General features: G+C 33.1%; 1 protein-coding gene across 2 annotated transcripts in view; it reads left to right on the top strand.

Annotated features, from left to right (window-relative positions):
• Positions 1 to 24,785, top strand: part of LOC136036711 (E3 ubiquitin-protein ligase RNF4-like) — a 28,715-nt gene extending 3,930 nt beyond the window's left edge. Inside the window, exons 2-3 of one of the 2 annotated variants that reach the window (XM_065719038.1) lie at positions 13,383 to 13,749; positions 21,535 to 24,785. In XM_065719038.1, the coding sequence (XP_065575110.1) occupies positions 13,383 to 13,749; positions 21,535 to 22,108 (941 nt within the window). In that variant the 3' untranslated portion in view covers positions 22,109 to 24,785. Of the gene's footprint in view, positions 1 to 13,364; positions 13,750 to 21,534 lie in introns of both variants that reach the window. The other variant, XM_065719039.1, reaches the window with a different exon arrangement.
• The last annotated feature ends 3,005 nt before the right edge of the window (positions 24,786 to 27,790 follow it).

The raw sequence follows: 27,790 nt of genomic DNA, 5'->3' as shown, positions 1-27,790 counted from the left end.
CAAGAAATGAAAGTTGGTGACAATAAAATATGATGAAAATAAAATACTTTATTCGCATTATTGTGAAAGTCATTTGTGAGCTTTAGATTGGGAGCTTTGGTGTCAGCTGACCATCTCAAAGACAAAGAAAAGTTCTAAGATTTAATCCCCATAGTTTTAATTGTTGTTTTTAATGAAAGAAAGGCAGTGTGGCCTTTGTTGTCATTCAACAAAAGTTTTTTTTTTAAATATGTTACTGGAGTAAAACAATTAACATAGTACTTATTTACCAGTTCTGGCCAATTACCAATTACTTCTGCCTAGTATTGCATTGATACCCAATACTTTGCTGGCATCAACTATTTCAGACCAATTATTGCCATAAAGGCATCCCAACATGCTAATGGTTTGTGTGAAAAAAAAAGTCTACCACAGTTAGGTGCTTGTAATTTAATATTATTATAATACAAGAAATAGCAAAGAAAAATAGATAAGATGTATTCTAATGTTTCAAAGTTTTTTTTTTCCTAGAAAATCTATCAGTCTGCCAAATCACTTGTACTGGTCTGTTGATTGATCAGATTTATTGTGATGCCTCTTAAAGTGATTAAAAGCTTGTCCGTCAAATATTAGAAAGTTTAGTTGTTTTTTAAGCCAATAGAAGAAAACTGGTACTTGTCTATTATATGAAACACCTGCTAGAAGTGAAGTTTTGTGACAATAAAATATGATGAAAATAGAAAACTTTAATAGCAAAACTGTGAAGGTCATTTGTGAATTATTGAATTGGGAGCTTCAGCATCAGCTGACCATCTCGAAGCCAAAGAAATGTTCATTATTGATGCGATTCTTAACCTAGTTCATTATATTAACATGATTCTTGAGGATACTGGTTAGTTTGCTTTAAGTAGTGATAGAATATAGTGCCTCTCCATGGATGTTAAAATTAAGATTTGGGATTGGCCAAGAGCCAAAGAACAGGCAGTTATATTTTTCCAGGATAAGGGGCTGTTGCCAAAAACACTGCATCAATGGACACACCATGACTTTGTACTCTTACAAGAATCAACATTTTTAGAAGCTTAACGCTGTGTTCTTGGAGTATATTTCCAAGTTGTAGTTTTCACAATCTTGCTAATAAAGTATTCTATTTTCATCATGATTTGTTTTTTTCATTAGCATTAACCAAACTTCACTTCTCAAGTGTGTTCTATATAATAGACTAGTACCAAAAAACTTTCCAAAAAAGATGTTTCTCAAAGAAGAGTAAAAAGAGAGTTCTATCAAGCTTAAACTTAACATTATCAGAAATAAATTCCTATAATAGATTACTATTAATAGAATACATGACACTCAAAACAAACAGAAATAATGTATATATATAATATTATATATAATATATATATATATATATTGGTATTTGGTATATATATACCTTTTAGTGAGTAAAAATTAAATTGAACATACAGGTCAAACTCAAAATAAACACAAGTTACTACAAACAGTAGTTTGGCTACTGCCCCTCCCCTAACCTTAAAGGGTATTGTGTTATTTTCGTTTTATTGAAAAATGTATGTGTCTGTAACAGTGCTTGGAAGAAAAAATTAATAGAAATAATTTGATATATAATTATATTAATTGTGAAAGCTCACCAAGTCAAGATTTTATTTTGCTGTAATTTTTGTTTTTATTTTTCAATGTTGCAAATATATTAAAAATATTTGTTGTGTTTTTTTTTTAGTAAAGTGCAAATGATGCAATAGGCTTTAGTCTTTTACAGTTAGGGGAGAGAGAAGGGGGCATTGCCAAATTCTTGTTTGTAATGATTTTTGTTAGTTTTCAGTTTAACTTGAATACAGTTAGGGATTCAATGTAACTTTTACTTTTGAGATTTATTTATTCATTTACTTTTCTACCTCTTATCTGTATATTTGCTATGATTGTCATTTAATGTCTGGTTGTTTGATGTTGAAAAAAATACTTTTTGGTATTTTCTTTGAAAAATGGATTTTTTGTAATTTATATTCAGAAGTTGGAAAAAGAAACAAAAATACTCCACCCTCCCTACATTTAGAAAAATACACTTCCCCCACATTTCCATGAATTGATGCCTCTGCTGACCAAATAAATCATAACTATACCTTCATTATGGTTGTTTTTGTCTAAGAATACCTTCTAGTCTATAGTTTCATTATAATTTCATTGAATAAGTGGTATCCAAACTAATTGTACAAATATTTCACTGAATATATTTATTTGAACTTGTCTCTGGACACAAGCTCTTTACCTCTCCTTGGTACTATGATCTGGTTTAGAATAGCTTGCTTGTGTACTGCATAGCCTGGGGATCATACTCTAACTATTGGTAACTAGACGGTTTTCAGTCTGTTCTGACACATACTATACAGGTCACAAAAGACAAATATAGGATAAGCTAAGTTATTAGTTTGGTATAAGGTTCAAACAATTAAATATGGCTAGGTGTTACATTCTAGAATGCATGAATAAACTTAAGAAAGGTGTAAAGTTCAAATTTTTACCATTAAATATGATAATTCTGCTATGATAAAACTTGTGTAGCCAATAATGTTAGCTTTTCCAGGTTTTTTCTTATTCCTTCTTCATGTCATATCAAGTGCTATGATATTCAAGAAGATTCTATCCCTGACTGGAATCAGGCAAGCATATATGGAAGGGACACATGTTACAACCACCAGCCCCAAAAAATCATGATTTTGTTAATATTCCCATGTATTACAATAGATTTTCAAAAATACCCCTTATATCTCTTGTATTTTACCTGTATAGTAATGTTTTTATTGCCCCCTTCCCCTTTCAAATCCTGCTTTAACATGTACCCTATTTCTCTGTCCAAATAATTTCCTTATAAGGAAAAGAAAGATTCTGAGTAAGGTGAACCAAGGCACTTAATTAAGTTTATCTAGGGGAATGAACAGGACTTCAACAGTACTTTTATTTGAAGTCTGGAAAACATATTGAAGTTTTATTTTGCTAAGTTTTAAAAGAAGGCTCTATTTGCATACACCCTAAACCTCATTTGCATATTCCAGCCGGCACCTCATTTACATATATTTGTTAGGGTATGATTAACATATATTTATATTCAACCTTCACTGAATAAGAGGAATGACAAGTTAAGTAAACTGGTTTATTCGAATTGAAATGGTCTAGTAGAATCAGCTTAATTAGAGGAATGACTGCTTAAGTATAGAATCAAGCCTCTTGAAAAGTATTGCTTAGTATTGGGGTAAAAAGTACATCATAAAAGAGCACAAATTCTTGTTACAAAATACAAAATACTTCTTACAAAACCAAAATGATTCTTACTGCACAAAAATACATCCCAAGAAATTACAAATTCTTATTACAAAAAAAATACTCATTGCAAAACAAAAAATTCTTACAAAACAAAAATACATCCTAAAAAATCTCAAACTTGCACCATTATTTCTTAAATGTTGAATAATTTTTAATAAGCTGAAATGCATTTTAATCGTGTGTTTTCTTATTTCTGAAATCTAAAACCCAAGTTTCTTGAATGCTGAAATATTTTAAATAAAAAGATGTATTTTAAACGAATGCATTGCTTTTACACGAAAACTAAACCCCAAGTTTTTCAAATGATCAAATGTTAATAAAATTATATTTATCTTAACCATATGCATCCTTATTTGTCAAAGCTAAAAACCAAGTTTCGTAAATGATTAAATATTATTAGTAAATCACATGTATTTTAAATTTTGAGATGTATTCTTCTTTTAATAAAACTAAACCCTAAAGTTCTCCAATGATCAAATATATTTAATAAAACCAAATGTATTTTAAACGTGTTTGGTCATATTTCTGAACACTAAAGCCCAATTTTTTTAAATGCTCAAATATCTTTAATAAATAAGACTTATTTTAACTATGTGCCTTCTTTTTATGAAAACTAATAATCCAAGTTTCTTAATTGATCTATATTATTAATAAAATCAGATTTATTTTAATGGTATGCGCTCTTTTTCTCATGAAAACTAAAACCCAAGTTTAAATGACCAAATATTATTAATCGATCAGATGTATTTTAAACTTGCCTATTTGTGAAAACTAAAGCCCAAGTTCCTTAAATGTTCAAATGTTCTTAATAAAATAAGATGTGTTGTAACCATGTGAATTCTTCATTTAATAAAAATAAATACCCAAGTTTCTCAAATGATAGAACATACATAACAAAATCTGATGTATTTTAACCATATGTGTTCTTATTTCTGAATCTAAAACCCAAGTTTGTTAATTTTCAAATATCTTTAACAAAATAATATGTATTTTAACTATTTGCCTTTTTTGATGAAAACTAAAGATCCAAGTTTCTAAGGTGATCATATAAAATCAGATGTATGTAAACTGTTTTTGTGTTTTTATTTCAGGAAACTAAACGCCAAGTTTCTTAAATGCTCAAATATTTCTAACAAAACAAGTTGTATTTTAACAGTGTGCGTTTTTTTTATTATAACTAAACCCCAAGTTGCTCAAATGATCAGATATTATTAATGCAAATCAAAGGTATTTTGTCCGAGTGTTTTCTTGTTATTGAAAACTAAAACTCACAGTTTCTTAAATGATCAAGTATGTTTAATCAAATCAAATGTACTTTAACCATATTTGCCCCTGTTTTTCCAAACTAAAACCCGAGTTTCTTAACTTCTTAATTATTTTTAATAAAAAAATATTTAATCATGTGCGTTCCTTTTTATGAAAACTTAAACCCAAGTATCTTAAATGATCAAATATTACCAATAAAATCAGATGTATTTTAACTGCGTGCGCTCTTTTTTTCTAAACCAAAGTATCTTAAATAATCAAATATTAGTAATAAATCAGGTGTATTTCGAACGTGTTTATTTTCATTTATGAAATTTTAAGCCCAAGTTTCTTTAATGCTCAAAGATTTTTAATAAAATGAGGAAAGTAAAACAGTTCAATATTGGGATGAAACCTTTTTATTGACAGTGAACAGATATAAAATTAACTGGATATTTCGAACACATATACAGTGTTCGTCATCATGTTTTACTGCTGATGATGAACACTGCATATGTGTTCGAAATATCCAGTTAAATTTTATATCTGTTCACTGTCAATAAAAAGGTTTCATCCCTATTTTGGACTGTTTTACTTTCGTCATGAAGGAAGTGTGGTCTTCGAAGTTATCTAATAAAATGAGATGTGTTTTCACTGTGTGCGTTCTGTTTTTAATAAAAGTAAACCCCAAATTTCTCAAATTATAAAATATTATTAATATAACCAGATGTATTTTAACCATATGTATTCTTATTTCTGAAGTCAATACCCAGGCTTCTTAGATGCTCAAATATCTTTAATAAAATAAGATATATTTTAGCCGTGTCTTCTTTTTATGAAAACAAAGAAATCCAAGTTTCTTAAATTATCATATTTTATTTTTTATTAGTAAAATCAGAGGTATGTTAACCGTTTGTGTTTTTATTTCATAAAAATAAACCCCTAGTTTCTTAAATGCTCAAATATTTCTTATAAAACAAGATGTTTTTTAACCGTTTGCTTTTCTTTTCATGAAAACTAAACCCCATGTTTCTCAAATGATCTTATATTATTAATTAGAATCAAATGTATTTTATCCGTGTTTATTCTTATTTCTGAAAAGTAAAACGCAAGTTTCTTAAATACTCAAACATTTTTAACAAAATAAGAAGTTTTCTAAAGATGTGCATTTCTTTTTTGTTAAAACTAAAACCATAGTATCTTAAATGACAAGCATTATTATTAAAATCAGATGTATTTTAACCGTGTGTTGTTTTATTTCTGAAATCTAAAACCCAAGTTTCTCAAATGATCAAATATTGTTAATAAAATAAGATGTATTTTAAAACTAAAACGCAAATTTCTTAAATGCTTAAATATATTTAATAAAATAAGTTGTGTTTTGACCATGTGCATTCTTTTTATAATAACTAAAACTGAAGTTTCTTAAGTGATAAAATATTATTAATACGATCACATATATTTTTTTACGTGTATATTTTTATTTCTGAAAAACTAAGTCCCAAGTTATCCCTTTTCATTAAAATTAAAAACCAAGTTTTTGAAGAAATCAAATATCAATAATAAAATCTGATTTAGTTTAACAGTGAGTGTTTTTATTTCTGAAAACTAAACCCTAAGTTTCTTTGGAACTTTGCCAGTTAACTTTAAGAACTCAATTATGTAATCCTCTGTTTGGCATAACTGTTATTTACAACACATCTTATTTTATTGAAAATATCTGAGCATTTGAGAAACTTGGGCTTTGGTTTTCAGAAATAAGAACACTCACGTTTAAAATAAATCAGATAAATTAATAATACTGATCATTTAAGAAACTTGGGTTTTAGTTTTGATAAATAAGGACGCATATGATTAAAATACATGTGATATTATTAATAATACTTGATCATTAGAGAAATTTGGGGTTTAGTTTCCATGTAAAAGCAATGCACACAGTTAAAATACATCTTTTTCATTAAAAATATCTCAGCATTTAAGAAACTTGGGTTTTAGATTTCAGAAATAAGAAAACACACAATAAAAATACATCTGATTTTATTAAAAATATCTGATCATTTACAAAACTTGGTTTTTAATTTGTGATTGTTTAGGATGTATTTTTGCTTTTTAGGAATTAATTTTGTTTTGCAATAGGTATTTTTTGTTTCATAATAAGTATTTGTAATTTCTTTGCATTTATTTTTGTTTTGTAAGAATTATTTTTTGTTTTTTTAGGAAGTGTTTTATATTTTGTAAGAAGAATTTGTGATCTTTTAAGTTGTATTTTTTACTCCAATACTAACCGATGCTTTTCAAAAGACTTCATTCTATCATTTCCCCCATATTAGCTGTTGTATCATCGCTTAAATTATATACGACTTCGTTAATTTCAAGTTTAAGAATACCCTAATTCTAAGCAATCCTTTTAAAAGGGTTTTATTGTATCAGTTCCCTCATAGGACTATCATCACTTAAAATATATATGACTTTATTAATTCTGGCTTTATGCATTCCCCAATACTTTCCAAAAAGCTTCATTCTATCAATTCAACCATACTAGCTGTTGTATCATCGCTTAAAATATATACGACTCTATTAATTTCGAGTTTATGTATACCTTAATACTAAGCAATCCTTTTCACAAGGTTTAATTGCATCATTTCCCTCGTATGGTTGTTGTATCATCGCTTAAAATGTATACGATTTTATTTAATTTGACCTTTGCATATCCCTGATAATAAGCAATACTTTTCAAAAGGCTTTATTCTGTCATTTCCATCACAGGGCTGTCATACCATCGCTTAAAATATGTACGATTTTATTAATTTTGACTTTTTGCATACCACAATACCAGACAATACTTATTCAAAGGGCATTATTTTATCATTTCCCACATAGAGCTGCCGTCTCATCACTTAAAATATAAACAACCTTAATAATTTTGACTTTATGCATACCCCAGTACTAAGCAATACTTTTAAATGACTTTATTATATCATTTCCATAGGGCTGTCCTATCATTGCTCAAAATTTATACTACTATTAATTTCGAAGTTATACATAATCTAATACTGAACAGTTTTACTGTCTAAGAGGATCCTCAGTGAGTAGAGAGCATCTATGAATGAGCGCACATTGAATGTCAAGCTTTTTGTTGCTGAAGGGTTGCGTCGAGTTGGTGGGAGTGCTCAAAAGTTTTGGGGTACTGAAGATTTGATAAGCCGCGCTTTGTCAGCCGTACTGACAGCCTCGTCAGCGCGGCAGAGCTATCAAAACTATCTGGAACGGAAGAAAGAGTTGAGAAAAAATGGTGAAAAAGAACAGCACAAGTCGGGAAAAGAAGAACAGCAAAAGCAGCAGCTAATTGCTGAAATGTCTTCGGACAAAGAAATGAAAAAATTCTTGAGGAGACTTTGAAAGAGAAAAAGGAAGCACTCAGGACTAAGGAAAAAGCAACTGATCAGATGCTTCAAGAAGCAAGAAATCGACTGAAGAAAGGAATTCAGAAGAACAATATGGTAGAAATCCAGCTTGCACAGGCAATGTTAGATGGATCATTAGCACTCCGCAATGAGCAAAAAAAATTCTGCAGATCTTGAAAAAACGCAGACGGCAATCCAGAAGAAGCAACTGCTCATAATTATTCTTTTGAAACAGTAAAAAAAGCGAGAAATGTGTTTCAACCAGTTTCAGTTTTTTTTTTACTTTTATATTTTTTACATATATATCAGAAATAAAAATACAGAATCAAAATTAAAGATGGAAAGAAAGATTGAAAGGTGTTGTGGAAGGACAAATGTGCTCTAAAACCCTTCTGGGATGTGATGAAATTCCAGGTGATCCTTTTTTTATGGCACTTGGTATTAACCAAGTGACATATAGCAATCGCAAATTCTGTCGGTTTGTTGGTCCCAGTTTAGCTACTTTAGGCACTTCCAGGTAAGCTAGGACAATGAAATTTGGCAGGTGTATCAGGGACCGGACCAGATTAAATTAGAAATAGTCGTTTTCCCGATTTGAGCATCTGGGGGGAGTGGGGGCCCGTTTAATTTGGATAAAATGAAGTATATTTAAGTTACAAATGGTTGATCAGATCTTAATGAAATTTGATGTTTAGAAGGATATCATGTCTCAGAGCTGTTATTTTAAATCCCGACCAGATCTGGTGACATTGGGGGGAGTTGGGAGGGGAAAACCTAACATCCATTTTTTGCTACAAAAACTCCTTCATGAGGTATACCAGTTTGAAAGATTCAAGGGGTTGACAACTTCAGTAATTAGGTACACACTGAAACGAAATCTAGGCCGATACAAATTGTGAGACATATAGAGGACCTGTAAGCAACAGTCGGCTGTTAGGTAATAATCACCTTCGGCAATGAGGGGTTAGCAACTTTTGCTAGTTGGTGTATCTATTATTTGTTTCCAGTGTATTTAATGGTAAACCAATTTGGTTCCAGTGGTAAGACATATAGGGGACTTGTAAGTAATAATCTGCTGTTAGGCTACAGTCAACTTCTGCGATGTGGGGTTTGCAACTATGCTAGTTCTTGTACACCTTTATTTGTTTCCGGTGAACTTGATGCCAATGATGGGAGAGGGACTTATAAGTTAGAATCGCTTCACTTCGGGCGAGAAACGGCTGTTAGCTCATAATCATCTTCGGCAATGAGGAGTTTGCCACTTTTGCTAGTTGGTGTACCTATTATTTTTTTCCGGTGTATTTGATGGTTAAACCAATTTGGTTCCAGTGGTAAGACATGTAGGGGACTTGTAAGTAATAATCGGCTGTTGGGCTACAATCATCTTCAGCGATGAGGGTTTGCAACTTTAGCTAGTTGGTGTACCCATTTATTTGTTTCCGGTGAACTTGATGTCTATCACGGGAGAGGGACTTGTAAGTAAGAATCTGTTCACTTTGGGCTAGAAATTTGTGAAAATTGGTGCACATTGTGTTCGATCTCTTTAAATCTGACAGAATTAAGTATTTACGCAACGGGTACAAACGATAACGTAAAACAATGAGGTGGTTTCGTAATAATTAGTGTCACCTATGGTATTTTGATCCTGGAAAGTTACGGATAGCTTTATAATATCAACTAGATTATATAAGATGTTGTTCCAAGTTTTCATCGGTCACGATGTCTGCGATTGAAAAGGATAAAGTTCATCTGGCTGCAAAGTCAATTTAGTCCCTTCTTTGGATATTATTTTGTAGCTGTTGTTTTTTCAACGCTGAGGAATATCCTTTGGTCATGTGATAACTGATTGCGTTCTTGTTTGAACATACCGTTTTAAAAACTTCGATAGGCTAACAACTTTATCATTTAACCGATAGTGAAGAAACAAGCCCAAACGAGAATGTAAAACAATGAGATAGTTTTGTAGCTTTATAATACCAACTAGATTATATAAGATATTGTTCCGAGTTTTCAATTGTCACGATGTCTACGATTGAAAAGGATAAAGTTCAACTGGCTGCAAAGTCAATTTAGTCCCTTCTTTCGATACTATATTGTTGTTGTTTTTTTTCAACGCTGATGAATAGCCTTTGATCATGTGATTACTGATCAATAGCGAAGAAACAAAACCGAAGTGTTGCTCTCGTAGTCGGCGAAGCCGGACAAAGGTTGCCGCAACACTTCATGTTGCCCAGGCAACGTAGGTCTAATTTGTTTTAGGTTTTGGCAGGCTACTAGGTGCGGTAGGAAATCAAAAGCTTTGCCAAAGTCGATGGCAGATAGGTCGACAAAACAGCCTTGCTTTTCAAGGCATTTCAGGACCTGATCGTACATTCCGACTAGGTATATAGACGCCCCACATTTTGGGAGTCCGCCATATTAGTATTTGTCTATAGCCTGTCTTACTTGCCCTAGTAGCCGCCGCAAGATGAACGATTCTGTCACTTTTGCTAGGCATGGTGTTAGGGGGTTTGGTCTTAAATCATCACACGACTTGGGTGGGTTCACTTTAAGAATTGCACGGATGTGGGCCTTTTCCACGATCCAGGGAAGGTCCCAGATGCAAAGCACTCGTTTATATGAACCGAGAGTGGTAGGGCTAGGAACAAAGCAAATTCACGTATAAGCTTTGCAGGGATTTTGCCTGGGAAACGAGAAACGTTTGTCTTTACTTTCCTGATTTCACTATACACCTCAAACCCACTGAGCGCTACTGTGCCTTCGTTGGGGCAATCATCAAGAGGCGAGGCTTTCTGCTGGGGGTAACGGCTGAAAAAGTGGTACAAATTGGACTAGCATCAATTATTAAATATCTTTGATCGGGCTACTGTATGAAATTGCGGAAATAGCAAAAAACAGGTAACTGTTAAAATATTTGTATTTATTTTAACAAGGGATCACAACAATTCAAAAACATAAAAAAATAAAACCAAAAGTTTGAAGCTTAGTTTAAATCATTGTTTGAAATTGGTTTTCCTTTAATAATTAAATATCTTTGAAATGTACTGTACGAAAAGACACTAAATTGCGTAAAGAGCCAAAAGCTGGTAATTGCAAAAATATTTGTATATGTTTTAACAAGGGATTACAACTCAAATACCTTAAATAAGAAAACCGAAAGTTTGAAGCTTAATAGATGGCGTTGTTAGCAATCGGACATGCTTTAATAATCAAATCAGATATTGAAAAATATCAAATATTTAGTGCGAAAAGACAGCAAATTGTCTGTGGTTAGAAGACAAGCGACAATGAGAATATATATAAAGTTGCCTACCGCGTGCCAAGTGCTGGGGCCTGACGGCTAGTAATTGCAAAAATATTCTTATATATTTTAACAAGGGATTACATCAGTAGGCCTATGTTCCTATACAAGTAACCATGATATTTTAAGCTTTTTGTCATAGAACGGTGGGAGCACTTTTGAAAAGAAATATTTACGACGAAAAATATCAGTTGATATATCCGTTAAATATCATTTGATATATCCGTTAAGTATAGACTAAACTGAATAAAAATAGTAAAGTTAAGGCTCCGCATCCTAGTCGTGTTTAAATAACTAAATACAAATTAAAATTAACTAAAATCTTTTGATAAAATGGAGGAGTTTCACATCCTAAGTTTTGTCTCAGTTTTTGTTTTAACAACTCAGGTAGTGGAATGGGGTGTGTCCTATGTGTTATTAAATAAAAAAAAACAAGTTTTTTTAAATGAAAGTAAGGAGCGACATTAAAACTTAAAACGAACAGAAATTACTCCGTATATGAATGGGGCTTTTCCTTCTCGACGCCCCGCTCTTTACGCTAAAGTTTGACTCTTTCTCTTAACTCTACAATTTAAAACAGTAAAAAACTTTAGCGTAAAGAGCGAGGCGTTGAGAAGGAAAAGCCTCTTTAATATACGGAGTAATTTCTGTTCGTTTTAAGTTTTAATGTTGCTCCTTACTTTCATTTAAAAAACCTGTTTTTTTTTTATTTAATTTCTGAACGTTTTTGAATCAATGCATGTTTTGATTTTGGCTCTCCGCAGAGGAATAATTAAAACGAAATTTGTATATTTATTTTTTTTTGGCTAAATGGCTTTCTCATAATTTTGATCGAATGATTTTGAGAAAAAAAGAGCGGGGGAGGAAGCCTAGTTGCCCTCCGATTTTCGGTTAATTAAAAAGGCAGCTAGAACTTTTAATTTTTTACGAATCTTTTTATAAGTAAAAGATATATGTAACTTATAAATTAGCTTACATAAAGAGCTTTTGTATTCTTATGTTTTTATTACATAACGAGGGGGTTCGCCCCCTCGTCAGCACCTCGCTCTTTACACTAAAGCTTAAATTTTCTCCCAATTCATTAAGAATGACCCCTGAATCACAAAAGCCGCAGAATAAATAGTTGAAATTAATAAAGATACTTTAGCGTAAACAGCGAGGTATTAGGAGGAGGTGAGTCCATAATATGGGTAATAATTTATGTTCGTTTTAAGTTTTAATGCTGCTGCTTACTTCCAACTGAAAAATAAAACTTTTTCATATTTATTTTTTCATATCTCAGAATTTTGATCCGTTGACTTTAGGAAAATAATTAGCGTGGGAGGGGGCCTAGGTGCCCTCCAATTTTTTTGGTCACTTAAAAAGGGCACTAGAAATTTCCATTTTCATTAGAATGAGCCCTCTAGCAATATTCTAGGACAACTGGGTCGAGACGATCACCCCTGGGGAAAAAAAACAACAACAAAAAAACAAATAAACACGCATCCGTGATCTGCCTTCTGGCAAAAAATCTAAAATTCCACATTTTTGTAGATAGGAGTTCGAAACTTTTACAGTAGGGTTCTCTGATGATGTGATTTCCGTTAAGATTCTATGACTTTTAGGGGGTGTTTCCCCCTATTTTCTAAAATAACGCAAATTTTCTCAGGCTCGTAACTTTTGATGGGTAAGATTAAACTTGATGAAACTTATATATTTAAAATCAACATTAAAATGCAATTCTTTTGATGTAGCTATTGGTACCAAAATTCCATTTTTTAGAGTTTTGGTTACTATTGAGCCGGGTCGCTCCTTACTACAGTTCGTTACCACGAACTGTTTGACTGTGTTCCAAGATCTAAAAAACAGAATATTCTGATTATAGTAATCAGGATATTTGTAGCTTCCTTATCATTTGCCAGTGATAGCAGGACTAAAACTATAAATACCAATTAAAACTTCATTGAATACCAATTGTAAACTATTAAAGCCAGTATTTTTTTTTTTTTTACTAATTCCATTAGGAGAATTTGGGGTGTTCCTGTCTGATGCGTAATATTTTAAGTTTTTTAAGATTAGATTCTGATTCTAGTAATTCTGGTATTTTACCCTTTAAGATTACTTATCATTGATAGTGGGAGCATTGTTCACGATGCCAAGGACAACAGTAACAAGAAGGAGACAAGGTGCTGGTATTAACCATTCAACAATTATATTATCTTCTCCAGAGTCTCAGAACGGAACAGTTCGAAACCGATCTGTAACTCGTTCGAGGACTCGACAGGCAAATCCCTCAACCCTTCGACAGACAGCTCTCACAAGGACTCGACAGACAAGTCTATCAGATTCCCCTAATGATAACCTGCACCAAGCTGTTTTTCGTCCAAGGACTCGAAATTCTGTCAGAAGGCAACGCGTATCTCGTACTGATTCAAGTTCGAGAAGGCCTCATGCCAGAACGGTCAGGCCCGAATCAGCTGTGCCATTGGTAAACATAGACAAGTGAGTAAATCCTTCATTTTACACCTGCTATCTTTACTTCCTATTATCTGCTTTCTTTCTTTACTATTATTTTTCTATTTTTTCTATTTTTTATTTATGACTTATTATGTGAATATTTCAGATTATGCTAACTGAAATAACTGCTGGTTGAAATTCGTTCAAGTAAGGATGCTAGGGCTATTTTAAAAAAGTTCTTAAAAAACATTTTTAGTTTTAATTCTCACATTTTAATGTAAGCTTATATATATATATATATATATATATATATATATATATATATATATATATATATATATATATATATATATATATATTTCTCGTATTGTGCGTATGAAGACGGTCCTTCGACATGGGCCTAAATATCCACAGATTTGATTTCCACTGTCTTGAAAAGATTTTCCCTATTGTTTCTACTTTGTTTGTTTGTTAAATAACTGCTAATTTAACCCTGAACCTCCTAATTTAAATAACCAATCAAAACTGGTGCAAACAAAGCCAAATAAATGGCCTATATTTTATGAAATATGTAAAACACGAAAAGTGCGACTGGAAATTGAAAGTTACAGTGCCCTTTTTAAAGTCAAAAGGGATTGGAGGGCAACCAGACCCCCCGTTCAGTCCATTAGTTCCGCAAATACATCTAACTGAAATTCTGGAGTACCCATCTTGTTGAGTAAATGGTTTTTGATCATGCATATTTAAATGAAAAAAGTTCTTATGGCTCCAAGCCCTGGACTCCATAATGACACTAAAAATTCCGTTTTCGGTGACGTACGGCATTTCATGGCGGTGTTGTTATGCTAAGTGAAGCATGTATCCCCTCTGTGCCATCATAGGACCTATGATATTCCAGTGATCTGTTAGTGCTGTAAAAATACAAAAAGAAATACCTATCATTGTTTCAAGCTTTTTTTTATTTCCGAAAAATTGTTTTCACCGTCAACTTTTAATACTAAGGCTAACATAAATAACAATTGTTACTTCCAGCACAATTTTAACGGAAGAATATTTTTAGCTGGACAATTTTTCTTCATGTACTGAAAAAATGCGTTTTTTTTTTCTCTTACTAAGGGCGCTGGGAAGGAACTGTATACCTGGTAGGTTTTCTGATTAAGAAGACCTAATGGTACCCCTTTTAAGGTTCCTCCCAATTCAAAAATGTTATCAAAAAATATCATTTTCGGTGTCATAGGTAGTTTACAAAGGTGCTGAAATATTTGAAATCTCGTTAATGTCGACATTCACCCTTGAATTTTCGAAATTCCTTTTTCTCTGCTTCTGTTCAATTAGCTTTGCAAATCACCCTTTTCAGTCTTATGCCACCTATGACTGTAATTAATAAAAAAAAAACAAGTTTTTTTTTAACGGAAAGTAAGGAGCGACATTGAAATTTAAAACAAACAGAAATTACTTCGTGTGTGAAAGGGGCTGCTTCCTCATCAACGCCCCGCTCTTTACGTTAAAGCTTGACTCTTTCTCTTAACTCTGCTTTTTAAAACAGTAAAAAACTTTAGCGTAAAGAGCGAAATTTGCATTTTTTTTTTGGCTAAATGGCTTTCTCATAGTTTTGATCGAACGATTTTGAGAAAAAAGGAGGGGGGAGGAGGCCTAGTTGCCCTACGGTTTTTCGGTTACTTGGAAAGGCAACTAGAAATTTTAATTTTTAATTTAATTTATTTTTAATTTGATTTATTTATTTTTAATTTAATTATTAATTCATTTTATTAATTAATTTAAATTTATTTTAACTTTTAATTTTAGGCAACTAGAAGTTTAGATTAGGTTAAATGTGGTTCTAAATATCATAAATGGGTTAAAAACCTAACTTAAGCTAACTAAGCCAACCTACCCTCGTCTAACCAAATCTAATCTAACCTAATGTGTAATCTGACTTAATCCAGGGAGAAAAAAAAGAGTATTTCGGACATTCACCACTGAATGTCGACATTAACCAATTTGTGGACATTCACCATAATATATATATAACAGCTTATATATATCACCATGTTATATTATATAACAGCTTTTAAAAGAGTTACAACTCTTTAAAATATTAGTGTCCAAGTAGCGGAGAAGAAAAAAAGAGACTCGTAAGCTTATACACAGGCTAAATTAGCATTTTCTCTTGCTAATGGATGTTCGACCATGGTGTCTCCAAGGAAGCAATTTCGATTTTGATCTGATGCCATCCGTGATGGGTTTCCAGCTCTTTTTTTAAACCCCCAGAACTGTATTTTGGCAATAAACCGAAATAATGGTGAACAGAAATAATAGTTACCATTCATTATTAACGGCAAATTTTTCAGTACGAGGCAGTTTTTTTTAAGATTCGTTTTTAAACTTTCGGCTACTATGGGACTAAATGCTTGCCTAAGCATTAAGGGGAATCTACTCCATTTTCATCTAATGCTTTTTTTCTATCTTAAACAATGCTCAATCTTTCTCAGGAATTAGTAATTTTTAGTGAGAAATTCCACCTTTATACCCCTAAACATGTCTAAAAATATTTGCCTTCAAAAATACTATTGGTAATAAAAAAAAGTAAACTGTCACGTATACTCTAATGTCTAAAAACTTCTATTTCAAGATGATAGACATAAATGAAAACATCATATAGTTTGATAGGTATATAGGTAGATAGGTATATTTGATATAGGTATATAGTTTAAAACAGCTTAGCTATCTAAATTAAACATGCAAACCGGATTTTATTTATGTCATCCGATTTGTTCAAAAACTTGCGTTTTAGTTTTTTTTTTCTAAAACGGCCTCTGTTGAATCACAAACTTTATTTTTGATCTGAATACAGGTTATAACACCAATAATGATCAGGGGGTTTAATAATTTTTATGTGTATTTTTAAACAAGATATTGACTTTTTCACTACATAAGAAAGTGTTACATGTCTCCTTTGTTTTTTCAATGACTATGTCCAATTGTGTCGATATCCTTTATCTATAATGAAAAGGGAAATCACCATGGCAACAGCAACCCTACTCATCCACACAATCACACAGGTCAAACAGCATAGCCATACACAATCAACCATAAAGAATAATCCATGGACAGGCACTCGTGTCGTCAGTAAGTATGATTCGTCATTTACCAAACATTATAAACAGTAAAAAAGACAAATAATTCAGAGGCAATAACCCAACACAAGGGCTCATCAGGAGAATACACACTTGCCTATAGGGTTTCGGCACTTTAAATTCTTTACCCAGGTAAGTGGCGTGCCTACGATAAATTCTGGTATCCCCGTGCTAGGTATCACCCCCAAATTATATGCCTATGAAAAAACAAATGTCGAACAACCAAGTAACACCAAAACAAGCTTATCATACCTTGGTTCTGTCCCTCGTATATTTATGTTACGAATTCACAATCTATATTAATGCTAAACAATTATTAAAATTTTTCACTATATCAAATTATTCTCTATTGATGTAAATGTGACCTAGATAAAAATCAAGGAAATGAATGCAAAATAAGACCATTTGAAAATACAATATATGCAAAATCCTCCGGAAATCCACTGTCAAAAATCAGGGACACGCCAAACTCAGTAACAAAGAAAATCAAAATCAACCAAAGATTTCGCTAAGTATTTCAAGATAAATCTTTCAGTATTTATTTAATAGTTCGTTATAATGAAAACTAAATTTTTTAAATTGCCAAGTTAATTTATTTGCAGAAAAACCTCTTAAAATCAATTTTTGGCTTAAAATTGTACATCTATTTTTAAAATCAATATAATTACTACAAATCCTTGCATATCTAAGTATATGCAAACAGGTTGGTTCTATTTAATATGCCGAAGTCTAATGGGGTTTGTTTTATTACGGCTTGACTTGGTTGCTTCGTTGAAGCCTATAAAGAAATTTAAAGATGCTAATCATGGTAGAGATTTAATAGAAGGGAGCCGACGTTTAACCCCCTTTCCCACCGCTGCCTGGTCTCCAATCACCTACGACTCTTACAAAAGGACTAGGACTCTCAGTTTTCGATATAAGAAGCACCCTCCAAAGTTTCTACGACCATGAGGTTGAGGAAGAGGCAGTCCTCCTTCTATATGGAATGCTCGTTTTGGGGTTAAATGTTACTCGGGGTTGTTTGGGGTTGTTTTTTTTTATAAAGACAGCGTAGAATAGAAATATTCCCAGAAATAAAGAGGGATTCAATTTCAATTTTTTGATGTGTTTTTTAAAAGTTTGTTTTGTTTCCCCCCCCCCCTCCCCATGGAAAAGCAACTCCCCCGAAAATTCCTGGTTACGGCCCTGAGGATTATACATCAGTCTCTACCTCCATAATCTCCTCGTCTCTCCCTTACTACTAATTCGGTATCAAACAGTTCGTGATGTCAATGAGGAGCGACTCAGCTACAATAATAACCAAAACTCTAAAAAACGGAATTTTGATATCAATAGACACATCAAAAGAATTGTCTTATCATACTGATTCTAAATATATAAATTTACCAAGAATTTATCATTAATCATAATTCGAAAAAATTATTTTTACTGTTACCCATCAAAGTTAAGAGCCTGAGAAAATCTACGTGATTTTCGAAAAAGAGGGTAATAATCTCCTAAAAGTAAAGGAATTTAATGAAAATCCAACCATCAGATTTAGCTTACGACAGAATCCTACTGTAGACGTTTTAAGTGCTTATATAGCAAAATGTAGAATTTTGCTTTTTTTTCAGAGTTCGTATCGAAATAATGGTCATAGATCGGTAGAGAGTGAATTTGAACGGAAATTAAAATTTTAGTGCCCTTTTTAAGTAACCTGAAAAATTGGGGGGGGGGGCAACTAACCCCCCTTGGGGGCTATTTGCTAGGAAAATGGCCATTTGAGCCCTAGCTTATCCATCTTTTCCCCAAAGTCGCCCAATCAAAATTTTTAGATCATCATTATTTTATTCAGCATAGTTGAACAATGTCTTTATGTTTAACATGCCCCCCTCCCTCTCTCACAACCCATGGGGAGAGGCTTGTAAGTTATGAAATTTACCCATTTTTTACGTATATAATTTGTAATGGGAAAGTATACATACTTTTTTGGGGGGAGGGGGGAATTTCGTGCATGTGGTGGGTTTCCGTGGGGAGGTAAATTACTGGGGGTTAGCTTTCAAGGTTAAATCTTATAGTGGACATATTTGACATAGTTTCTCTATGAAATTCTTTTTATTTGTCTAACTTTCTCTTTGCCAACTCACTTTTGCATGTGGAATTTTTTCAGGGAATTTGTCTGGGGGCTATTTTCAACTCATTTTGGTTTTCAGAAAAAAATTCCATGGATGGGGGGATTTCTGGAGCGATCGGGAAAACGAATAGAAATTAGAATCTCTTTCAAATGAACTTTTCACGCTAATTCATCAGCAAGAAATTTTAAGAGGAGAAAGAGGGTTTATTTTACATGCTAGTAATTTTTCACGGAGTTTCTGGTGAAGGGAGGTAATTTTTCGTGGAGAATAAGCCAGATTTACCGGCACTCTTTGAGAAACGGATTAAATTTAAAAAACGATTCAGAAATTAAATTAAATAAAAAAAAATAAGTTTTTTAAACTGCAAGTAAGGAGCGACATTGCAACTTAAAACGAACAGAAATTATTCCTTATATAAAAGGGGTTGACCCCTCCTCAGTGCCTGGCTCTTTACGCTAAAGTTTGACTTTCTCTCAACTCTTCTTTTTAAGTAGATTTTTTCTACTCAACTTTTTAAGTAAAGTTCGGACTTTACTCGCCGGAAAAATGATTCCGGCGAGTATTTTTTTTTCATCTTGAGAAGGCATTTGACACGAAATATTGTTGTTTAAATTAAGCCATGGCGGGATACGAGGACCAGCGCACGATTTTATCGCATCTTACCTAACAGGTCGATCCCAAGTAACAACTATCAATAAAACAGTTTCGGTTCCATGCTTATTGCCCAATATTGTGTTCCTCAGGGTTCAATTCTGGGACTACTTCTCTTCCTAATATACATAAATGACCTTCCATCAGCAAGAGCCTGAATGTCCTTTTCGCCAATGATACCGGACCAACACTTGCAGGGAGATCAGAAGATGATGTCAAAGAGAAGCTGCAAATCGTGTTTTCCCAGCTGATTGTATGGCTAAAGGCTAATCTTTTGTCATTGAATGCCGCCAAAACGAAATTCATCATTTATAGTAGACTTGGACACAAAGCAAGAGGAATTTCAAGTATAAGTGATCAGGCTACAGATATTCGAATTCAAAGGGTAACTTCACTCCAGCATCTTGGTATAACTATTGATGAAAATCTATCTTATAAAGAACATTGTAATAGATCACGTGTTAAAATCGCCCAAGGAGTTGGTGTAATGAGGAGGCTTCAGCATTTTTTCTCCTATGAAGTTCTACGACTCATTTATTTTGCCTTGGTGCATTCCCATCTTACGTATTGTCCCCTGATTTATTTGGCAACATTCAAATATCATATAAAACCGATATAGACTCTCCTGTTGGTCTACCACACATACTACCACTACCACTGATACTATATATTTATTAACTAGTATTTTGCCTGTTTCAGAATTATTCACTCTTCATTCTTTTTTATTGAAGGTAAAATATGACCGCTCAGAACTGCCTTCGTACTTTCCTACGAGAAATTTTTTCCCTGAGCAACCTGACCATGTTTATGAAACCCGAAATAAATGGAGAATGCAGCACCAGAACTTAACTACTGAGAGATCACGGTTCTCGCCATATTTCTCGATCATGGGTTCATGGCATCTTTATCTACCATATATTGACTACAGTAAATCTCTCCCAAATATAAAAAAGCAACTTCATTCTATCCGTATAAATAAATTCAAGAATCAGTGATTAAAAAAAAAATCTTAAAGTGAATAGTTGTTTGTTTGATGTTGATAAGGTGGGCTCATATTTTTTCCAAATAAGTTGCCGGTCATTGGTCACCCTCGCTAGCACACAGTTTTTGTTTTGTTTTTCGGATTGATATTTGCCGAGTGCCGGTTGTTTTGTGGGTGGGTTCCCGTCTAGTGGTGAGTCATGGATTTATTTATATTTATTTTATTCATTTGTTTTTGTTTCTTTTTTCTTTCAAATAGGTGTGCTATATTGTTATAACGGGTCTTTGTCAATCGACCTTGTGTCTCCGGCTTGACCTTTGTGTTGTACAGAAGTTTAAATAAAAATCTTGAATCTTGAAAATCTTTTTATTTTTGTTTTTTTTCTCAGTATTATTGATTTAAAAGCTATGTGATTGTTATAATTGTAGCCGGCTAGTGTTAGTACACTTTGTGTCTACTGATTGGCTCATTCTTGTCAAGATAGTTATAATTCTTGTTTGTAATAAATTAAGCTAATCCCTTGTAGCAGATGACAATGAAGACATAATTTCCTGGTCCTAGATTTTGTATCAAAGATATTCACTTATCTCGTGTTACAAAATGGAAAATAGGCTCCAAGTTAAATAGAAATGTTTGATTGAAAATAACACCTTGACCAACAACTAAATGTTTTCGTATGCAAAATAAAAATATCGCATACAATTTACAGAGCAATTTCTAAAATACCAAAATCTCCGTTTAAAAGCTGTGTTGGTGCCTGTGGTGTCTTGATGTGCGGGTGTCTAAGTGTTTTAGTTGTCAGTAAAATGTGGCCGAAGATGTGTCTGTTGCAATCGTTGGCTTCTTTTATTCTAGTTTTAATCCCACAATGCTACTACAATTGTGATTGTAGCGCAAAATTGGGAATAGTATTATATGGTTTCTAATTTTTGTTTCGTCTTTATAGTGACAATGATGAAGAAGAATCTTTACTGACTGACATGACCAATCAACATTCTTCTGAAAACGAAGTAATTGACCTGACTTGTGAAAGTGATATTGTTATGTTAGATGAAGATTTTCCAGTTGTAATCCAAGAAAACCCCATTGAAAATGTACATCGTCACAACTGGCGAGCCCAAACATCTCGTGCCAGCAGACGTGCCCCATCCTTGCTTGACATTCAAGTCGATGTAGATCTACCACGTGCACGCACTCAAGGCCAGCGTACTGTCAATGTTACCATTGATTTAGACAGAAGTGATTACTTCCCTCATAGTCCATCTGAGCCTCCCCCAAGTCCCGATTCTGATCTAGGCATCAGTAGTGAAGCTCAAGGCTCGTCTGAAGCTACAGTGCAATGTGGGATTTGTTTTGACACACTGGGTCAAATGAAGACTGCAGATAAAAAAGTTATGTCAACATTTTGTGGTCATTTATTTTGTGGCCCTTGTCTATCAAGTGCTATCAAGAATGCGAGAGTCTGTCCTCAGTGTAGAAAGACACTAACATTGAACAAGATTCATCAAATATTCATTTAAGCGTTAAGAGCTGATGTTGTGAAATATTTAGAAAATGACCTCCAAAAACAAGGAAAGCCAAGATTTTGGGCTCAATCTATACATGCTATTTATGAATTTCCATTAAAATTTCCCAGGAACAATTGTCAGCTATTTAAATTCTCTTTTGCCTCATGAATTGGTGTGGACCAAAACTTTGGCTATCCAATAATATAGATTATAAATATTTGCTTGAACGTATTTTTAACAACGTTTAATGTCCACTTCCTACTAAAATTTATCTACAAAATATTAGTTTTAAAACGAGCTATTCACATAATTTGACAATCAAGCCATACTGTTTTGCCCCTAAGGACACATTACTAGAATATATTGGACCGTTCTTATAATATATAAATATCTTTATCAAAGCATTAGTTTTCATCAAATGCCTTTTGGTGCCACGGAGGTACGCAGTGTTACATAGGGCAGAGGAACGGTTACATTTTATGAATTCACCAACCATTGTTTTGATACGCCAGGCAAAAAGTTCGTGTTAGATTTTTAAATAAACTAGACATTTAACAGTAAAAGTGATATAAATGCTTACCTGGTAACTAGTTTTTTTTTTATGGAAAGGAGGTTACTAGCATGTGTAGATTAAAACAATACACTAAGGGTAGTTATAAAAATGGATTTAACGGAAATTTATTTCACATATTTATTTCAAGGTTTATTTCAACAAAAATAAACTTTTTGATAAGTTTTTAATTTATTAGACAAATTTATTTAGAATATTAAAGTAAATATCAGAACTTGTACAACGAAGTATTATGGAAAAGTTTAACTCTTGAGCAGACATAAAGGAAACAATGCTACTGTAATCCTGTCTGTCCCTGCCTCTTGGAACTCTTCCCAAGAACCCTCTATTCCTGAAAAACTAGGACTTAAAATATGTTTAGCGTAGACCCCCCCCCCCCCCCTGTCTCCTTTGGACGATATTGTAATCCCCATCACAAAGGTGTCATTTGTGTGGATCCGTGGCTATAATGATTTTGTTAAACATGAAAATTCAAAAGATGTATATAAAGTTAGACATAGTAATTGTAAATTATTTTAATTAATCTATACAGTTATTTCGTGTTTTTACTTTATAACTGGCAAAACCAGAGGAAAGTGTTCATTTTTTAAACATATTGTGTAGCCAATTTTTATTGGCACGATATGTTCAGGTGTATTAGAATCCAAGATCTTTGTTTACTAATTTAAGAAAATATTTTGCTCTTTATTTTATTTGTCCTACTTGGTTTAACCTTTTTTATCTGGTAATAAATAAAATATCATTTCAAAAATATTGAAGATTGTTGTCATTATAGATGAATTTCCAACAGCTGTTTAATGTCTGAAATTGTTGAGGGTTTCTAAAAATGTCTCAGGATTCGCTCAACTAAATCTGAATTTGCTATAACTGCTTGATATCTAAATTGTTATGGGTATTTTCCTTAATAAGTTAAACGGTTAGACGTGTTATTTAATGACTAATACATTTTATTTGGAAGGTGTAATCAATAGCTATATGCAGAATATCTCATTAACGGCAACAACTCTATAGTTAGTGAATGAACTATTCCCTTGTCTGGTCCCTTTTTGTAAATGGACGAGGAATATGTTAAATTGGTGGTTTATTTGAATTAAGTTTCTCTTTTTGTTAATATTGATTAGTCGTTCGGGGTTTGGTGGTTCTTCATTGGGTATCTCGATTAGAAATTTAATTCGTCTTAAACTTTTCGCCAGTATTTCATCAGAAGCTACTTCGTAAATTGTCCTGAAAAAACCTTTCAAAAAAAAAGTAATAATGCATAATACCGCTCTCTTAGCATTTAAAATTCGTTTGTGCTCTTAACTTCTTTCAAAATGTTGAAAGAAGTTAAGAACTTAGTTAACTTAAGTTCTTAACTAGTTAATAAAGTTCTTAACTATTAGTTAAGAACTTCTTAACTAATAGAAGACGGCAGTGCTACTGTACTTTTGAACTTAGTATCAAAAGTTGCATTAACAACGGTATTCAAGTAAAAAATTTTCAGAGTTTGTTCTTTATCCAAAACTCAAAAATATTGTTACACAATAATTGTGAGCGATAAAAATCTTTATTTAATTTTGAATCTAGTTGAAAACGCTCTATTACAATCACGTATTTCAGATCCTGACTGAAAAATATATTTATTTTTAGTCTGTTAGATAACAGCGATAGCGCATAATGCTTTTACAATAACACAAGATAACTCAATGTTACCACTTCCAGTGCATCTTATTGGTCGAAATATGCATTATCGTATTTTCATGCAAAGTTTAAGATAAGTGCTCTGAAGCTTTTGCGTTTTTTTTTAAACTTTTGGAACATGTATACCTGCAAACACATGAACAAGACAGATACATATTTGTAGACGCAGACAGGATTTCGTGGATATTTTATGTTTGTCGAAATCTAAAGCTCCTTCATTTATGTTGTTTATCTATATTACTGCTTATTTCTGGCTTTAAAAAGTTATTTTAACTATCTTTTCTTTCCTTTTTTTTAATAGAGGAAACAAAGAACGCTTACCATAATAGAGGGTCGAACAATTTTTGTGTTTTGTTTTTAATAGTTCTTTTTGTATTATTTCTTGTTTAGACGAATATAGTTTGATGTGTTGAAGGAAATAAAGTTACTTTTTTTTTACCATTTTGTTATTGAAAAGAAAACTTCCAACCTAGTTCTTATTCCAGGGGTTGCGCACATTCCCAATCCGTATACCCCGGGAATAGCAGATACCTGCGCCGTGTATGCTGAGAAGTTTACCGTGCATGGAGAAACAAGATGCGACCCAAGATATAAACTAGGGGTTGAGAGTAGGGGTGGGAGGTAGTTTTGAGTAGGGTGTTAGCTTTTCAAATTGCATATAATTAATTGTAATTCTTCATTGTTTAGAAGCCATTCCATAAAAAAAAACCTTTCACTGGTAGTCCCAGTGCCTTAGCTATTTTTTAAGAACTTCGGCTGTGAGGTTGTATTTGTGAAAATTTGAAAGAACGACTCTCGCCAATTTTTGTACCAATCAAGTTTTTGTCACAACTTGTTGGACAGAAAAATTAGGTGAAAATTATATTTTTTTAAAAAGGCAAGTTTTGAGGTGGCTCAACACTTTGGGGGCTGAAAAATAGAACGGATATGAAAATTCCTAGAGCTATGTGCCTCTCAAAATTTATCCATTTATTCACCGCTTTATTTAAGAGATCACTTATTATTCGGGATACATCTCAGACTCGCTTTTTACTCATCTGTGATCTTTCCGTTTTTTGCTTTTTTTATTATTATTGAAAAAAAAGCCTGAGTATTCGAGCTGAGTAATGTGAAGGAAATCACAGACATACTCAAAATGGGTCAGGCGGCAATGTAAAGCACGATGAGGAAGTTAAGAGGACTGTTCTCCCTCGTCTACCGGCGGGGACATAAAATATGCTCAATGAAGGTTGAGGATAAAAAAAACGCAATAAAACAGTTGAACTCACTCGACTTCAACTCTCCTCTTTCCCTACCCTCCCCCTCCCCAAAAAAATCCAATGAGACACGCACAAGTCTTGTGTATCTAAGAGGGTCTAGAGATATGTCAAGATCAGGGAACGGAATTGCTGATATTTTCTGTAGAAGCTAAGGAACAGCTAGAATTGGCTGTTTAATGTAACCTGTCAATTTCTGTTTGACTCATATTTTGGCGACAGTGCAGTGTTCGATTAATACTATCTTCTATTTCCAAAAATTGTGACATCTTGCCTACATTTTGTTGGCTTTTAAGAAAAAAAGTCCGTTGTTTTTAGTTTCGACATAAAAACTAAATTCTAGTAGCAAATTCAAAATGGAAGGTGAATTGATAGATGCTGTTTAAAAATAATGATAATTGTTCACGCTTATAAATGGTAAAAAACACATTAGAAAAAATTAATTAACTGAAAAAAAGATGACATGTTATTAATTCAGTGATAAATGAAAAACTTCTTTGATTTGTCAAGTTCAGTCGTCATTAGAATGACCCAAGTCAAAAACTAAAAGTATAAAATGTCGACATGGCAGATGCGTTCTATCCCTGGACTACTATAGTCAACTTTAAACGTTTTCCAATCCGTAATCACAGATAATCTGATTGTTTTACCCTTAAACTCTAGTTAACTTTTTGTAATTCCTGTCACAGTAGAGTCAGAACATAGTCATAAGGATATTGGGAATCTCTCATGTGGTTTTCAGAATTTTTGACATTTAGTCTAGCTATCGACACCGAAGAAGTTTATATTATTTTCTTTGTTGACAGAAACGATAAGCCGAACACCATATTTGGAAAATCTCAGCAAACATAGCTAACATCGAACGAAGCTTATGTAACTGATGCAACGTGAAACATTTGACAAGTCTTTTGTACACCCACAAATTTTATTAGACTAACGTGACAGAAATTATTATTTAGTGTGTTACCAAAAAAGGATCTCAAAAAAATTGATAAAACAGACACTGACAGGTTTTAATATTTTTATATTTTCGAATTAGATTTTAATAGCTAAATAGTACTCACACAAACGGTCCTGGAAAAAAATAATTGCCTGTTCTTTGATCCTTGGCTAACCACAAATCTTGATTTGAACATGCATGATGAGCCACTATATTCTATCTCTAGTCAAAGCAACTAACCGGTGTTCTAAAAAATCACGTTAATAATGACCTAGGTCAAGAATCGCGTTAATAATGAACTTTTCTTTGTCTTTGAGACCGTCAGCCGACGCCTAAGCTCCCAATTAAATAATTCACAAATGACCTTCAAAATTCTGTTAATAAAGAATTCTATTTTCATCATGTTTTATTGTCACCAAACTTCACTTCTCGAGTGTGTTTTATATAATAGACAAGTACCGAAGACTTTTTAAAGATTGAAATGATCATTAAAGTAAAGGAAGAAGAAGAATCAAGAAGATTCCCAAAAGATTTCATACTCTCGAAGTGCATGAACGAACTATTAAAAGAAAACAAATTTAAGTTCAAAGTTTTTGCTGGTCAATGGAAAATGGTTATTTTTGTGATACCACCACCCCAACACCTAGTTGGTGGGGTGCTTCGCGCCCCCCAAGCCCCCCCGCGCGCGTAAGTCGTTACGCGCCATATTAGTTACGCGCCATTGTAGTTGTGTCCCTGTGATTCTAATGATTGCCTTGAGCTTTGTTGATGGTGATTGCTAATCGACCATTCCCTGTGTCGCCGTCGTCATTTATATATCCCCCTGTGCCCCCGGCGTCCCCGTTGTAGTTGTGTCCCTGTGTCCCGGTCGTCATTTATATTCCCTGTGTCCCGGTCGTCATTTGTGTCCCGGTGTCCCAGTCTGTAATTTCTCTTTGAGTGTCCTGGTCGTCATTTATATTCCTTGTGTCCCGGTCGTCATTTGTGTCTCGGTGTCCCGGCCTGTATATACATTCGTTTTTGAATTGGTCTTTTTTTTAGTTTTTAGTTTTTTACCCTTTTTTTAGTTATACCTCATGATTCTAATGATTGCCCTTGAGCTTTGTTGATGGTGATTGCTAATCGAACATTCCCTGTGTCCCCGTCGTCATTTATATTCCCTGTGTCTCGGTCGTCATTTGTGTCCCGGTCTGTATATACATTCGTTTTTGAAATGGTATATGATGAAATAAATTTTTATGTTTTCC

The sequence above is a fragment of the Artemia franciscana genome, chromosome 15 (genome assembly GCF_032884065.1).
Source record: "Artemia franciscana chromosome 15, ASM3288406v1, whole genome shotgun sequence".
NCBI lineage: Eukaryota > Metazoa > Arthropoda > Branchiopoda > Anostraca > Artemiidae > Artemia > Artemia franciscana.
This window is presented reverse-complemented; position numbering and strand designations above follow the sequence as displayed.